Source organism: Thunnus thynnus, chromosome 14, assembly GCF_963924715.1.
Source record: "Thunnus thynnus chromosome 14, fThuThy2.1, whole genome shotgun sequence".
Classification (NCBI taxonomy): Eukaryota; Metazoa; Chordata; class Actinopteri; order Scombriformes; family Scombridae; genus Thunnus; species Thunnus thynnus.
The window spans coordinates 17,637,874-17,653,724 of record NC_089530.1 but is presented as its reverse complement, the minus strand read 5'-3'; the positions used below and the strand labels follow the sequence as shown (position 1 = coordinate 17,653,724).

The following is a 15,851-nucleotide window of genomic DNA, read 5'->3' as shown; positions in this document are numbered from 1 at the left end:
ACGCTGATGGTTGGATATGAGGTCGGGCTGCTTTTGACTCACAAATATTCATGTTTTTTTTTTTGTTTTTTTTTTTAAATCAAGGTTCAGAGGTCAGTTTGCTTTAAAATCAGCCAGGAAATGAACTGTTACTTGGCTGAAACACAAAATAAAAACTCTCCATTTGATCTGTAAACAAAGTAAAAGCTCAATTGTGTGTACATCAATTACCAGTCAAGTCAAATTGAAAGCAGAACTCTCAAAACTAGATTCATTTTCTCACCGACCACAGACTGGCACTAATGTAGATGCTCAGCTCAATGGTTGAGTCACTGTTATTTGTTTGAAGTGGGCTCTACGCCCTCAGTTGAACTTTTAATAATAAGCCTTCCATCACTTCCCTACCTCAGGTCCCACCTGCTATTTGCAGTGCTGACCTTTAAAGCAGGAAGTTACTGTTAACACAGCTCCAGCAGCTGCAACGACAACCTGCTTTACAGCATTTTTCTCATCAAGCGCAGCACAGCGCTCGTGCACTTTTTCCTCCCCGTCAACCACCATCTCACACATGCTAGAGTTTAGTTTACGGGGTCTGGGTTATGACTTCAGCTGACAGCGTCGGTGTCAAGTTAAAAGACTGCACTGGCCTTGCCGTTCGGTGACAACTGCATATTAGAAATATTCATTTTCATCCTGCATGATTTTCATTAACTGACAGCAGTGAAGGGAATAGATTACATAAACCTCTGATGTAATTTTCTGAGCATGACTCAAAGCACTGGGGAACCCCACGCAGAAGACACATCTCAAAGCTGGTTTCTTTAAGAAAAGACAACATTGCATACATTTATTAGGGATGGACGCCAATTCCAATACATGCAAATCACCATTGTCCTTTAAATGTAGTGTTGACATTATTGCAAACACTTGTCTCCCTGCTGTTTTGTGTATTATATTTTTATTATCTTAGGATAAAAAAAAACATTAACAATTACATGGGATGCCTTGTTCTGCATAATTTAACGTATACACAGTGGGAACAGGAATGGCAATGCTTTAGACATCATCACAGCCTCTTCATAACCCCGCCCACCCCCAACCCACTGCCCGCATGCAGTTTGCACTGCACAAAGGCCAAAAGTCACGTGAGACAGCCTGCAAAGAGCACAAGAAGCATTCACAGTAAAGGAGGATAGGAAGGAGGATAGGATGGAGGGGAGGGAAGAGTAAAAGATGAGAGGGAGAAGGGGAGGAGGAGAAGAGAGGGAGTGAAACAAAGTGACTGCAGCACTGGCCTTGGTTTAGACAGGAGAAGGAGCAGCATAGTCCTAGTATATCATTCAAACTTCTCCCACACTTCAACTCCCGTCTCCTGATTGTGGTACTCTTTCCATTGTCTTTGACACAAAAAAGTTTGTTTGTTTATATATGCATGTATATATGTATATACATATACGTATGTATATATATATAAACATTTTTATAGCTACAGCACCTTTTCCCATGGGGCAACAGTGTCAATACCTCGCACATGGTACATGGCCGTGCCAAAGAAAAAAAAAGAAAAATAACAAAAGAAAACAAAAACAAAAACAAAAAAAAAAAACAATATATTGGTCAAGATATTTATCTTTTTTTTCCCTAAAATTGGCATTTGACATGATGATATTCTATTGCCGTCTGGGGAGGGAAGGGACAAACGTTCTTCTTTTGAGTTTATATTCAAGTTTTCTCCTTTTTTTCTGGTGTATAATTTCTTCTTTTCCTGTTTAAAAAGAGTTCACACTTTTGTGATTTGCGTGTGCTGCTCTTCATCAAAAGGTTCATTTTCCGGATCAGAGTCAGTGGTGTCAGAGTATCGATAATGGTCTGGCTCATTGTCGCTAACGTCCGGGGTGACGGATGTAGAAGTGCTTGCCTCCGAGTTTGAAGGCTCCTCCACGGTTTTCGTAAAATACAACTTCACCTGAAATTGAGAGTTGAGACAACAAACTTCAGTCTGTGCAACAAAAATAATCATAAACAAGTGACTTGACAGCAAAGCAATTAACAGACTTACAAATAATCCATCCTTTTATCCAACTAATATCTAAATCCGGTCTGTTCCGTCAATACTTACTTTGAAGTTTGGCGAGAAGTAGCGGTTAGCTTTGTCTTTGTTGGCCTTATCCAAGTCGTTCTTAGTGAGCGTCAGGATGAGGTAGTCCCTGTCCCTGTCGCTTTCCCTGCCGCTTTCCCTGCAGCTGTCCCTGTCGGCGCTCTGCGGCTGGCCCTGGCCCGGTCCCCCCTGCTGGCTCTCCACGTTGTTCACTGCCCCGTTCTCCATCTTGTCCCCGCTCTCCTCTGGTCCAGGGATGAAGAAGGTGTTCACCCAGAAGTGGAACATTTTGTCCTGGAGGGCAGATGTAATCAGAAATGGGGCACGACAGAGAACTCAAACACATTTTTAAGTTTCAAATAACACTTGTTTATGGGCTCAGTCCTGTTTAAAGGATAAGCTTGGCAAAATTCTGTATTTTTCTTATTGTCAACAAATCCCATGACAAGACTAAAAATGTGTTGTCGTCTCAATAGCTTCCAACTTTCCACCCCGTTTAGCCGAGTCCTCTGATTCCTACTGAAGACAAATCAACAGCTCACAAATGCATGACTTCATTTATTAAAAAAAAACAAAATAACTTCCTTAAAAACAGCTGGGCACTGCAGTTTCTAGCAAACATTACCCAAAAAGGAATAAATAGTGTTAGGGACTGTTTTAGTTAACTGTTGATTAATACTAGAGCTGTAACAATAAGACAAGCAACAGAAAACTAATCACAAACTATTTTGATAAAATCATTTTGAGTCATTTATAAAGAGAAAAAGCTAAAATGCACTGATTCCAGCTTTTTAAATGTGAATATTTTCTGGTTTTATTGGTTCTCTGACAGTAAACTGAATATCTTTTGTTGTGGACTGCTGATTGAGACAAAACATTAAATTTTAGGCTGCAGGTTGGGCTTTGGGAAACAATGATCGACATTTTTTCTTTCAAAGACCAAATGACTAATGCATTAATCACGAAGTAACTAGAGAGATTAATCGATGATGAAAATAATCGAAAGTTGCAGCCCTAATTAATACACATTTTGTGCAGTGGTGTGCATTTGCAGCTGCAGGACAGTGTATTTGATGACTCAAAATAAACTTTAGTGCTCATGATCATGGTAACAAAAACAAACAAAACAAACATGTCCAACAGTGTGGCTCATTTGTATTTTTAAATAGGGTTGTTTTTTTTTAAAAAATATATAACAATGGCTTCAGCTACACAGGCAGTACTTGTTATAGGATCAATTCACTGTGTATACAAATTCAAGCATCATCATTTAAAAAGCATAACTGTTGGCACCCAACTAAGTGAAATAAAAGCTTACTCAAATGCACACTTATTGTTCTTTGACCTAGCGGACATTATGAAAAAACCCCTGAACGAACACAAACTGACCTTCTTCATCATCTTATTCTGTTTATGGAAGAACTCCACTTTGATGTCTCCACAAACGGGCAGTGGCTGGGGGAATTCGAAAAACATGTGCTTGTCCTCGCGCCGCGTGTGAGTGGGGTTCGACGTGTGAATCTTCACTTTCAGCTGGTACACCACAAACTGGGGATCTGCAAAAATAAAAAAAAAAAAAAAAAAAAAAAAAAAAAAAAAAAAAAGTGTTGCCGCCGCACAGGGCGGGGTGGACAAGATTGTGAGAGATTTAGAGGGGAGGAGACAGAAAACATGAGAAGAAGAGTGAGTGACAAGAGGAGAGGGGAGTGAACCGAGAGAAAGACAAGAGTTGTTGTGTTATTACATGAGTTTGACAAAGGAAACAGCACAATCCACCAATTGAGTAAGTGCATAAAAAGGGGAAAAAAAAATATTATATTAAAATTAAGGAGGAGAAAGGGAAAGAGACCACAAAATGTAAAACACCCAAAGACCCAGAACCAGAGACACAGGACCCTATTCTGATAGACAGTCACGGTTTGGTCTTGGACCAGCGCAACACGTTGCATTTAGAGGAATTTATAACTTTCTTCTTCCTGTCAGGTTGGTGTTGGATATGACTTCATATGCCTGTAAACTAGTCCTATCCTGCTAGGCAACATGTCTACCTCTGACTGCTCCTTCCTGGTGGATCTCTGGGGCCATATAAAAGAAAATGAATGAAATAATAATGGATGAAAGGCTCATTTACCCCAATGCCAATTCCCTTTCTTGAAGCCCTGAGGGGTCGGCTCGCTCCTGTTTTTAACGGTACTGTCCCCTTAGAGAGAAAGAAGGAGATTATCACAAACTGGGCCTGGCTGGCCTGTCAGGGGCAGCACAGCAGGCACAAACACAAAGATATCTAAACAAAATACTCACAGATATTTGCATCTACATAGCTTTTCTTAAGAAACAACATATGTGGCTTTAAAGTGGAGGTGTCAATCTTCATTGGCGTGAGACCTGGTGTGTTGTGAGATACACAAAGGGGACGGAAGAGAGGGGGAGACTTGAGTTTGCTGACACTCTCAAACAATCACAAAAAAAACATCAGATTTCTTTGGTAAATTTAAACAAATGCATGTTTGGTTATTTATGAAAACAGATTTATCAGACTAACTTCTCGTCTTTTGTTGCTGTGGTGAGCTAAAACCTAAGGCTAGAAAACAGTGGTGTGTGTGTGTGTGTGAGAATGTATTAAGACGTCATGAACTCAGAATAGGGCCTTTTTAAGGTTAAGTTAGGAGGAAACAGAAGGATCAATACAGTCAAGGCCGCTCAGCACAGTCAGGTGTTAGGGTGAAAAAGCCACAGAAATAAAAAGGAAGAGGAGGCGTTTTTTCTGACCGACAATTAAAAATGAACAAATTCAGATACAAGAAAAGCACAACGTTGTATGACTCACACTATAGTATACAGTTTGGTATATACAGAAAAATACATCCTGAATAATAATAGTCATAGACAATGAAAATAAGTTTCTGTTGAAGGCAAAAAGGTGAACATTTTACTCGAGGCCCGACAAAAGTCTCAGTGGAGATTTAATTTAACTTAATATGGATGTCAATTAAGTTTTTTTTTCCCAGCACAGGTTTAAAAATCAAACACGCTCCGAGTCCGACTGCCTCGCCTGTGTCTGTCACTCCGGTCGCTGTTTGAGTAACACATTATTTTACAACAAAGTCATACCACTCAAGCTACGAGCAAACATGCAGTGATATGTAAATACACATGATTGAGTGACGGAAACTGCAGTGACTCATGAGTGCTGTGCTGTGAAAAAAAAAAAGAAAAAAAAAAGAAAATCACTGACCAAATTATTTTATTGACTTTCTGTCACTTCCTGGTTATGTGGAAGTAAAGCACATAAAGTCTGCTACTGTACTGTCCGGTGTTTGAGTCCACAGTTTACTTCCCCTCACGCAGGGTTCATAGTTCTCTACTGTCTAAACGGTGCATATTATAACTCTTATGCACAGAAACAAAAAAAGTATTACACATTAGTATTACGCACACAGCCTGACTCATATAAAAAGACACTCCTCAGGGGAAGCTAATAAAATAAAAAATTACAGCTGAAATATCTCCTTTCTTGACTTTGCAGAGAGTTTGAAGCTTTCTGAGCTAATAAAATTCTTTAAAAAACGCAACCAATTTCTGTTTTTATGTGTTTTTTTTTCAGTGAGAGATGCCAAAGAAAAGACATCTTATGATCCTAATAACATTTGAAAATTCCATTATGGACAAACAGGGGATTTGATTCAACAAGTTTATTTTATTTGTTTCAAGTTGTTTAAAGTTGACCTTGCTGAAAGCAGCAAAAAAAAAAAGAGGACTTCATCAACAAGAAGCTGCCCTTGTTAATTAAAAAAAGGTCCAAAAATACTGCAGGAAATTCAGTGACACCTGATTTGGTTTTAAAGTCCAGCTGAAATTAAACTAGATAAATATCTGCTCTGTACATCACTTGTCCTGTCTTCTTCTTTAAGAAAAATCAGAAGCCAAATGGGAGAAATTTATATTTTAAAATTATTTGGCTTCATGATGGCTCCCTCCTAGTTTTGCATTAATTCAATGAAATACTGTTCTGTTATCTGCCTACATGGCTGGAGCCCTTATTCCGATACAGCAAATCAAATCTTGAATAAAGCGATAACGTGGCGTTCGAACAGAGCAGACAGTCACACTGAGCCTGATAGCGTCCTGCTACGAAACACGAGAGCTACAGACTCTAAACAACAACCCACATTAGCCTTCCTGCTAAAGTCTCCCTTCTTATCCAACATACAAACATGAACACATGTCTTTTCCTGCACGTTAGCTTGTTGAACGAACCACCAAACAAACATTCACCGAGGGGAAAAGTGCACCGCTAACGTCAGTTTGCAGGCTAGATAGCTAATTAACTGCTCAGCTGCAGCACATTAAACAGCATGTAAACATACCTGAAAATGTCACTTTGGAACTGTTGGATGGTGGTTTGGTTGTTGCTCTTTAAAATCCCCGTTAGAGACACACTGTCTGTCCATGACGTGTAGCTAAAGCAGTTTGTTTACTTTGTCTAAGTTCTGTATGGTGCCATGTAATGTCAAACACAGACGCTGACACCCCCCCAAACAGCTGGCTGAGACAAAAAGGAGCATCCCTGATAATTCTCCCAAAAGCCTTTTTTTCCGTCTTTTTTTTTTAAAATCACATGTCGACATTATTTTTGACTGCAAAGCATGATGATAAAATGTGATTTCAGTTGGACTTTAGAACCCCCAGCAGAGGACGACTCAGCTCTACCAAAAGATGACCCGCTCTGTTCTGCGGGGCTAACCTGTAGCGTGGGTGAGCCCTACAGAGCACAACACATCCAAAGCTCTTGTTCCGTTTGAACAGCGCTATGCGTGCCTACGCCCTAGTTTGGAGTTAAAGCTGAACACGAGTGTGACTCACTGCAGGTGCCCCCGCTGAACATCGGGAGAGTCTCGAACACCATTTTGTGGAAGAGGAGCGCCACCGGCTTGTACTCTAGCTGGTTCTTCAGTAGGTAGCTGTAGTAGTAGACGTAGCGGCGCTGGCTCGGGATCGTTACTCCCTGTAACAACAGTAACAATGTTTAGAGATCCTGGACGTACAACAAGCCATCAAGACTGTTTCAAATGAGCTGTTCTTTTCTGTGTGAGTACAAGCGTTTGCAACTAGAACTGAAATTAGTCTGACAAGTGATTAATTGTTGGAGTCACTTTCCAAACAAAAATGTCAAACATTGTACTAGCTTCTTGAAAGTGAGTATTTTCAGCTTTTCTCTGTTTAAGATCAGTGTAAACTGAATATATTTGGATTTTTGGACGGTTAGTTGGACAAAACAAGCAATCTGAGTCACTTAAGTATCTGGGAAAGTGTTTGGAAATGAGCATTTTTTCACAGTTTTATTATGTTTAATAGCTCAGGAAAATAAGCAGGCTAGTCAATAATGAAAATAATCATAAGTCGCAGCCCTTTTAGCAAAAAATGACGTGAAGTTGATAAAGACCTGCTAAGTTGAGACAATTAGTCCCCTAAGAACATCTCACCTTCTTGTCCCTTGTCCTGACTTCGCCATAAAAGTCAAGCGCTTCTTGGGCCTCCAGGAATTTGCCGCGATGGAGGAGATAGGCGCAGATCATGACTCCAGTGCGGCCCTTCCCAGCCTTACAGTGGATGGCCGCCACGTGATTGTCATCCTCGCTGAGCCACTGGTCCAGGTCTTCACAAAACGGCTTAATTAGCTCCAGCTGAGGAGGGTTGTGGTCTTCGAAGGGGTACTGTGCAACTGATGCGTGACAGGATGCAGACCCACGCAAAGTTGTAACGAGAGAGGGGAGAGAAAAAAAAAAAAATTGTAGACAGGAACACAGCGGCAGACAGGTCAGAGGAGACAAGACAGGGAGGAAGACACAGTGGACATTTTGTGAGATTTTAAAACGACCTTGTGAGTCATCAGGCTTTTAGGTCAGGCTTACTGTGAAACTGTTTTAAAGGGGGGAAAAGGTTCTATTGAATGTGTAAAGCAGCCTACCTCTGCAGTTAAATTTGGCAGCATCGTAGTGTCTTTCTGCGCAGCTGAAATGGGAAGAACAAAAATCCAGTCAGCAATCACACACACACACACATAGAGGAAGTCAGTGTGAGTAAACACAGAGCAGTTAAAGTGCAGATAATATGTGGAACACTTACAGGTTGTAGATTTTGTAATGGTTTTTATGCTTGGAATCCAAGAACCTGTTTGATGGTGAGAACATAACCAGATACAGAATATGTAAATGAACTCAAGTGCCAGAGCAAAATGAAGAAAAAAAAAACGTATTCAACATTTCCCTTTTCTATGATCACATCTCGACTGTAATAGAAGCAGCACAACTTACCGTACTACATCGTCTATATTGTTTCTGTACACGCCTTCGAGTCTCTCTGCTGGAAAGCCCATAGCAATTATGTTTGGGTAGATATCTGTTGAGGCAGGAGTCAAGGAAATATACATACATTGTGCGCAACAGAAGAGCATGAAAAGAAGGTGGCATGAAAGTGCCACTACCGAGGTGGCTGGCAACACATCTTTAACTCTCAGATTAAGTAGGCTTACTGATGCTTTCAACAGCCATGTAACTAGACTATAATGCTTTTTTTCCCCCAAAAAAATGTATTTAAAGGACCAGTGTGTAGAATTTAGTGGCATCTAGCACTGAGGTTGCTGATTGCAACCTTCCCTTCCAAGAATGTAGGAGAAGCTATGGTGGCTGCAAAACTCTCGAAAAACACGAAAGGCCGTCTCTAGAGCCGGCGCTTGCTTTGTCCGTTCTGGGCTACTGTAGAAACATGGCGGTGCAATATGGCAGGCTCTGTTGAAGAGGAAGCGCTCCTTGTGTAGATATACAGGCCTCATTTTAGGATAACAAAAACAATTCTTATTTTCATGGGATTATACACTAATTAAAACAGACTTTTCAATATTATATTCCATTTCTGCCAAGTCTGTTCTGCTAGATGCCACTAGATTCTACACAGTGGACCTTTAAAACTAGTTACTATATACGAATCTGTCTTTAGCGCACACATACATGAATGCAGAGATGAGCAGCAGAGCATGAAAAAGTTTCAGCCAATGTCAATATGAGGGTGTCATTGTGGTTATGGATAGATGAGATCACAGAGGAGGGGTGCTGATCAGTGTGTGTGTGTATGTGTGTGTGTGTGTGTGTGTGTCTATGTCCGCGTGTTGTGACAGATGGCCTTGACAGTGAGAAGCAGGCAGAGAGGAACGGGAGTAACAGCGCTCCTGCTCGAGCCAGTCCTACATGTGGGTGCACGAGAGTCTCCGCTCCCTGACCTGCATGTATTTTTAGAGCTCAAAGTTATATTGGGATGATTGCAAATGTTCAGCTTATCTCCCATTTGAGCTCAGCCGCACAAATTTGAATATCTATCTATGTAGAATGAATGCAGGCAACATGAAGACACGAGTGGCAAAAAAAAAAAAAAAAAAAAGTTTCAGCAAACATAAAATCCATTGTGTTGACACTTGCAAGATGCAGATGCAGCGGGAGGTAGTTGTCACAGAAACAAGTGGGAAGCAACAGTTTATGAACCACATATACACACACATATCAGATTTAACTACAAGTTTAACTTCTAGTTGCACCACCTCGCTTGTGCTACACATTTACTGCCTTATTTTACAGTTGCCTTACATCATTGACCGGTGCTCCACATTTCAGCGCAGAAAAGCGATAGAAAGCGTCGTGGCCAATTATAAGGTGACATACATACAATCTTAAAAGGCACACATCAGTGTCACATTGCAGTGAAAAGAATAATCGAGCTGGCACGCATGACTTCGAGGCTCGGCTGCAACGCCTACCTGTAACTGAAGTCTGCTTGTCGCTATAAACTGTGGGATTTCACACTTTAACCGCTGCCTAAAGGGCAACCTTTTCTTACACTTCCTGTGCCACCGTGTCAAAAATAGAAAAGCTGAATATTTCTAATTGGACGTGTCTGTTTTATTTTCTGCGGATTGTATTTTTTTCCCAGAGTCAAATCACTTTTTAACTGGTCAGAAAAATTGGACACACGCATCTGACAACTCTGGTGAAAAGGCACAGCTGGCTCTACATAAGCTTCAACTTTGCTGTGATGCGCACAAGAGAGTACCTGCACATGAAAACACACGAGGAAAACTGTTTTTGTGACACACACACACACACACACACGTCATTGTTCAATCAGTGGAGCTGCTAGTATATATATAAAAAAAAGGTTGGGATTCAGAGCAAGTAGTCGAGATCAACGGTATGATGACGGACAAGTGTACAAAGACGAATGCAATTTCACATTTAGATAATATCTAGCTATCTTGTAAAATGCAGCATCCCTAATGCAGCTAAGGTACGCTCAACATACCTAACAACAAAATCTATAGTAATATTTGCATACTGCCAAACTACTTCCCTGTAGCTCACGACACAGTAGCCTATCTGTACATACTGTGCCATGATAATCCCTTCCGTTTATGCCTCAAAGACCTAATTAGGAGCCAAATGCAGGTTTTCTATGTTATTTAATAGGCTACTCCAACCCTTGGACCTACTGGCAAAGTGATCCCAGTCAGACTATTCTAAGTGTTTTTAAAAAGCTCCACTGCTCCCAGGAGAGCCTCAGCCCAGGGCATGGGGGGCTTGGTCTCTGCAGCTGGGAGGAAACGCACATGCGGGACCCCCAACGGAAGCTCCAAGTAGGAGGGGAGAAGAAAAAAAAAAAAAAAAAAAAAAAAAAAAAAAAAATCTGCCGTTTCAGGCACGCCTTTTCTTTAAAGCCAGCCCTGCCTCAGCTCTATGCATACGCCAAATCCACAACTGAGAGCAAGAGAGAGAGGGGGGGAAAGGGAGAGTGGGAACCGGCAAGCGCCGAGCGAGGAGGGGGTGGGGAGGACAGGAAAGGAGGAGAGCAGAGGAAAGGGGGCAAGCAGAGGGAGGGAGAATTAGAGTGGGAGTAGTAAAGAAAAAGAGCAAAAGGAGAGGTGGTGGGTTGAGAGGGCAAGAGAGGGAGAGAGCACTCAGACAGCAATGCTGATACAAGATCACTGGCAACTCTATTTTAAGGGCAATTCCCAGAACTGTGATACTGCATTACATAACTGCAGAGAGCCTATATTGTTTTTAGACACCACGCCAAAAATGATAAAAGGGATAGTCCGAAAGGGCCCATATCTGAACAAGAGGACGCTTCAAGCCAAAGAAAGGTGCTGCTTTTCAGTGGTATGCCCCCTTCACACCTGCACAAAGCTGTAGAGGCAAACCGCGGGCCCCCCCTGACCCAATCTTTACAACATTATGAAACCAGGTGAGAGACATCTGATTGAATTTTGTGATGCTACACATTTCAGCATATACATCCCAGCTGACAGATCTGCCTGGATTCAGTTCAGTATGTTTCCATCTGTAGTGCAGGGACTGAATCGAGGTGATTGGCACACAGCGTTGCATTTCCATTCACATAGAAAAAGAAAACATGATACTCAGCAATATTATGACATTAATGCCACAAGACGGAGAATTACCAAAGCAAATCATGTCCATAAATACTCAGGCCTGTTTAATTCTTTACATGCTATGCAGAGAACCACAGAGGGCGGCAACTTATCATTTTCTTCATCAGTTCATCTGCTGACCATTTTCTTGATTAGTCAATTTGATCTATAAATTTAAGAAAGTAGTGAAAACTGCCTATCACAAGCCTAAACTGACATCTTCCGATGAACTGTTTTATCCAACAAGCAGTCCAAAACCCAAAGACATCCAATTCACTATCAAGACAACAAGGGAAAAAAAAATTAGGAAATATTTTGGGGAATTTTGGGGTTTTTTTTCCTCTTAAAAATTGACAAAAGTTGAATCGATGCCTTGTGATTTTCTGTCAGTTAATCGACTAACTGTTTCAGCTTTAGTTCCAAGAGTATCAAACTCAAAAATCTGTATAAGGCGGTTTGACATCCTGGTACAATGTCAAGTGCAGACCACGACTCAGTCTCTGCACTGTCACATACTAGATTTTGCAGTTAAGTTGGTCATGGTCAACCACACTGGCTGCTAATCTTGTTTCACACCAGCCAACCAAGTAAAAAAAGTACAAACTTCAGGACTAATGATGCATCAGGGAACCAGGTCAACTATCACCAGTGGTAACAGATGAGAAATGAGTCCTACAGACAGGGGTGGTGGTGGTGGGGGGGCTGAAATAGCAATTCTTAAATCTGGAAATGATCATATCACCATGAAGGGGAAAGAAACATGTTAATTTGACACTTCAGAGAATAGTGAGAAACCCACTAATGAATAATCACCTACAGAGGACACACATATGCAAGGTGAGGGATGTTAAGTATTTGCACAATTATGAACCACATCCCTACCATATATTGAGGTAACACATATTCTATTTAGACTGATATAACAACAAATACAGAAAAGCGTCTTGAGATATAGATTTGAAAGCATCTACCTGTCAAAAAAAAAAAAAAAATCTGACTTGATGCCACTGACAATTTCACAACCCCAAGCTAGATCCACCTCTGTGTGTGTGTGTGTGTGTAACATGCCCTGCTATTTTTTTTTTTTTTTTGAAAGACACACACACTAATGTCCAGCAAAAAAATGACTGTGACATTTATTGCGTGCTCGTTTGACAGATCCACCATCTTTCAAACATGCTTTGGGTGACAGCAAAGCCAGTTAGCCAAGTAGCAAGGGGAGCTAACTACCTCACCTCACGTTACTCCTCTGACATTTCTGGTTGCCAGCTCTACTAATCAATGCATCTATTACACAGCAACTGATCAATATCCCGGGTGCTGTGGGAAATAAGGCACACAGGGAAGGATACACGTTAAGTCCAGGTCGAAGCCATCCTCTTGATATCTCCTTTTGTTCCGGCTGACCATTTCTTTTATAATCGCAGCCATCGCAGCAGGTGACAGGAGTCTGTAAAAGGAGGTAAATGATGAAAACAGGTTTTTCTAGTCGTTGTGTGTCGCGGTCACCGAGGGTCTGCAGAGAGACGGGCTAGCCCGCAGAGCTAGCGATGGCTGTCGGGTAGGATTAGACAGGCTTCCTCTGGATCATAAAGACGGGCCTTGCTCTGCTCCTCCGTGCAGGCCCCGACTTTCCCCCAATCCTGCAATTCGTCTTGCGAACAACCTCCGAATAAAACACATGCAGTTGTCCTCAGAGAGAGAAAAAAAATAAACCTTTTAGATGCCAGACTCGGTGCAAGCTCGGTGGCTCAACCGCAGCCGCCGCGATTGACAGCGAGAGGAGAGAGAAGTCACCGGTTCCCGAGAAAAAAAAAAAACCCGTATCCAGTCACTCAGACGCAGCTAGCTCGCTAGCTAACTAGCTCGCAGCTAGTAGCTAACGCTGCCTCCTTTTTCCGAGCCAAAAGCTTCCTAACGAGTCAACATTGTCATCGACTGATTGCCAAGAACACATCTGAGAAAAGAAAAGTGACAGGCTCCACCGTAAATGTATATAGACTATACAAAGCTCAGGAGTCTTCACAGGTCGGTTTGACAGGTCCGTCCCGGGGAATCATCTTCTTTTTTCTGGCTCTACTCGCTCCAGCTGAACTCAGGCTGCCATCATGGCCTCCAACCGAAGGAAAAAAAGAAGGTAGAGCAGGCTGGGATTTTAAAAAAACAAATATCCCACCGCCTTCACCATATAGTTCCACGTTTTAATAAAGAAAAAACCCGAACGATTTCAGTATCCGCTACTAATGTTTAAAGTGTTTATATTAGATGTAGACGATCAGCTATTTTCACGCGTGTACTTGTTTTATCCGTAAAAGTGCAACAATGGAGTTATTTTCTTGCTCGTGGCGGAAGGATAAAGTGAGTCCGCATGCGACGCTCCCTTCTGTCAAAGTGATCACGTGTGGCTGTAATTAGGGAAGTTTCTAACATAATGTCACTTTTTCGCGGTTTAAACTGTCATTTCAAGCTATAGAAAACATATAATTGTAAACTATAAAACATTTATTACGTTTACAATAGAATATTAATGTACTTTGCTGTACCTTTATTGCCTCCTACATAAAATCTCGGCAAATCAAATCTTAAATGACACCAGTGTTGTTAATTGTATAAGCCATAGACGCAAATGTTGTTTTCATTGAAGCACAATTTCAGTGGGGGAAGAAACACATTATATTACACGTAATTAGATTGAAGACACATTCATAGCCTACATTTGCATGACAACAGAACAATAAATACACAGACAAATAGATTATAATCATCAGTATTAATAAAAAATGTTAATGATAGGGATGTAACCAAAGTATCAATATGAGGTAATGTTTTATAGGGTTTGGATTAGAGCTGAAAAAATTAGTTGATCCACAGAAAATCTATTTTTTTTTTAAAGTGCCAACAATTCACTGGATCCAACTACTAAAATGTAAATATTTAATGGGTTTCTTATACTTCTAATGATGAATATCTTTGTTTTTGGACTGTTTTGTGAAGATATCATCTTGGACTGTGGGAAATTATGAGGGGGATTTTTCCCCTATTTTCTGACATTTTATAGACCAAACTGATGAACTGATTAAACAATCTAATCAACAGATTAATCAATAACAAAATAATCTTATGATTGCAGCTCCACCACACCAGCAAAAATAAATAAATAATTAAAAAAAAAAAAAAGAATGCATCTGATGATCTGCCTTTCAGAAACTGGCTGTGGATGCAGGGCCCATTACTATTCCAGCCAAACAGCACCAGCTACAGAGCGAGAGGAGCTTCACAACCATACTGCAAAATAATTGAAGACACAATAACATCAACTACACATAATCATCAGTCTACATCTAGAAATCTACTCAATCCATTCCATGCAACACCACAATACCATTTCAAAATCTGTAATAACTAATTGATATTTTCATATTCAAATAAGTAGACATGAGCATCAGCTCTCATGCCAGAGCTGAACGTAGGGTCAGAATATATTCAGACATACTGTATAAGGTCTGTAGGACACTGACCATATTCTAAGATTTACACCAGGAGCTGTCCTTGTCATTTCTTAGTGACATGACATGTTGGATGTACAGTAGTTGGAGATGTTTATTAAGTACTGAGAGTGCAGTTCAGCAGATTTAAATGGGGTTACCTGGAACATTGCAGATTAAATGATCTGATCCCATGTAAGGCTAATTAGAAATCTGCTTCTTACAGGAGAGACTGGGTCTCCTCATAGCAATGTAAGCCCTCACAGCTTAATGTCTGGCAAAATTAATCAGTCCTTCAAGTTCATTCAACCATCTCTTAAGTATAATTTGAACGTGTCTCAGGATCTCTTTAATCTATTATAAAAGATCGATCTGGCGTAGCCAACCCAGTGTCGACTCGATGTTTCCCAGCATGTGAACACACAACATAAGATCATTTCAAAGAACATTGGCATTGTTGATTTGCTGCAAGTTGTGAAATTTTAATCAAAGTTCATGCCAATAGTAAATCTGATTGTTTTGGGATTGTTTTTCAGATCAGAGAGCCACAGATAAGTCTATATGGGTCTGATCTCAGTAAGTGAAGTTATCATGATGAGTGCAGTTATCAAACTGATCTACTGTCAGAGAAATCTCTGTGACCTTTTACACGCATCACAGCGGTTTCTCATTCATCAGGTTTTTGTGTGTGTGTGTGTATGTATGTGTGTGTGTTTCCCTGTACCAGCTTTTGCCAGCAGATGGCAGCAGTGCACTTTTGGCTTTGCAGGCTCAGAGTGGCACATTGGTCAGCCTACTTCAACCTTTAACCTTC

General features: G+C 40.8%; 1 protein-coding gene across 3 annotated transcripts; it reads right to left on the bottom strand.

Annotated features, from left to right (window-relative positions):
• Positions 1-918: 918 nt before the first annotated feature.
• Positions 919-13,855, bottom strand: LOC137197129 (phosphatidylinositol 3,4,5-trisphosphate 3-phosphatase and dual-specificity protein phosphatase PTEN). 3 transcript variants are annotated; one of them, XM_067610291.1, is made up of 11 exons: positions 12,905-13,855; positions 8,392-8,476; positions 8,204-8,248; positions 8,046-8,089; positions 7,561-7,799; positions 6,941-7,082; positions 4,379-4,462; positions 4,209-4,277; positions 3,467-3,633; positions 2,099-2,371; positions 919-1,945 (listed from the first exon to the last, which is right to left on the bottom strand). In XM_067610291.1, the coding sequence occupies exons 1-11, from the start codon at positions 12,981-12,983 to the stop codon at positions 1,760-1,762; spliced, it is 1,413 nt and encodes a 470-aa protein (XP_067466392.1). In that variant the 5' UTR covers positions 12,984-13,855; the 3' UTR covers positions 919-1,759. The 3 variants fall into 3 exon arrangements, with proteins under 3 accessions (XP_067466392.1, XP_067466393.1, XP_067466395.1); XM_067610292.1 differs by lacking the exon at positions 4,379-4,462 and having other exon boundaries at positions 12,905-13,850; XM_067610294.1 differs by lacking the exons at positions 4,209-4,277; positions 4,379-4,462 and having other exon boundaries at positions 12,905-13,850.
• Between the last annotated feature and the right edge of the window lie 1,996 nt (positions 13,856-15,851).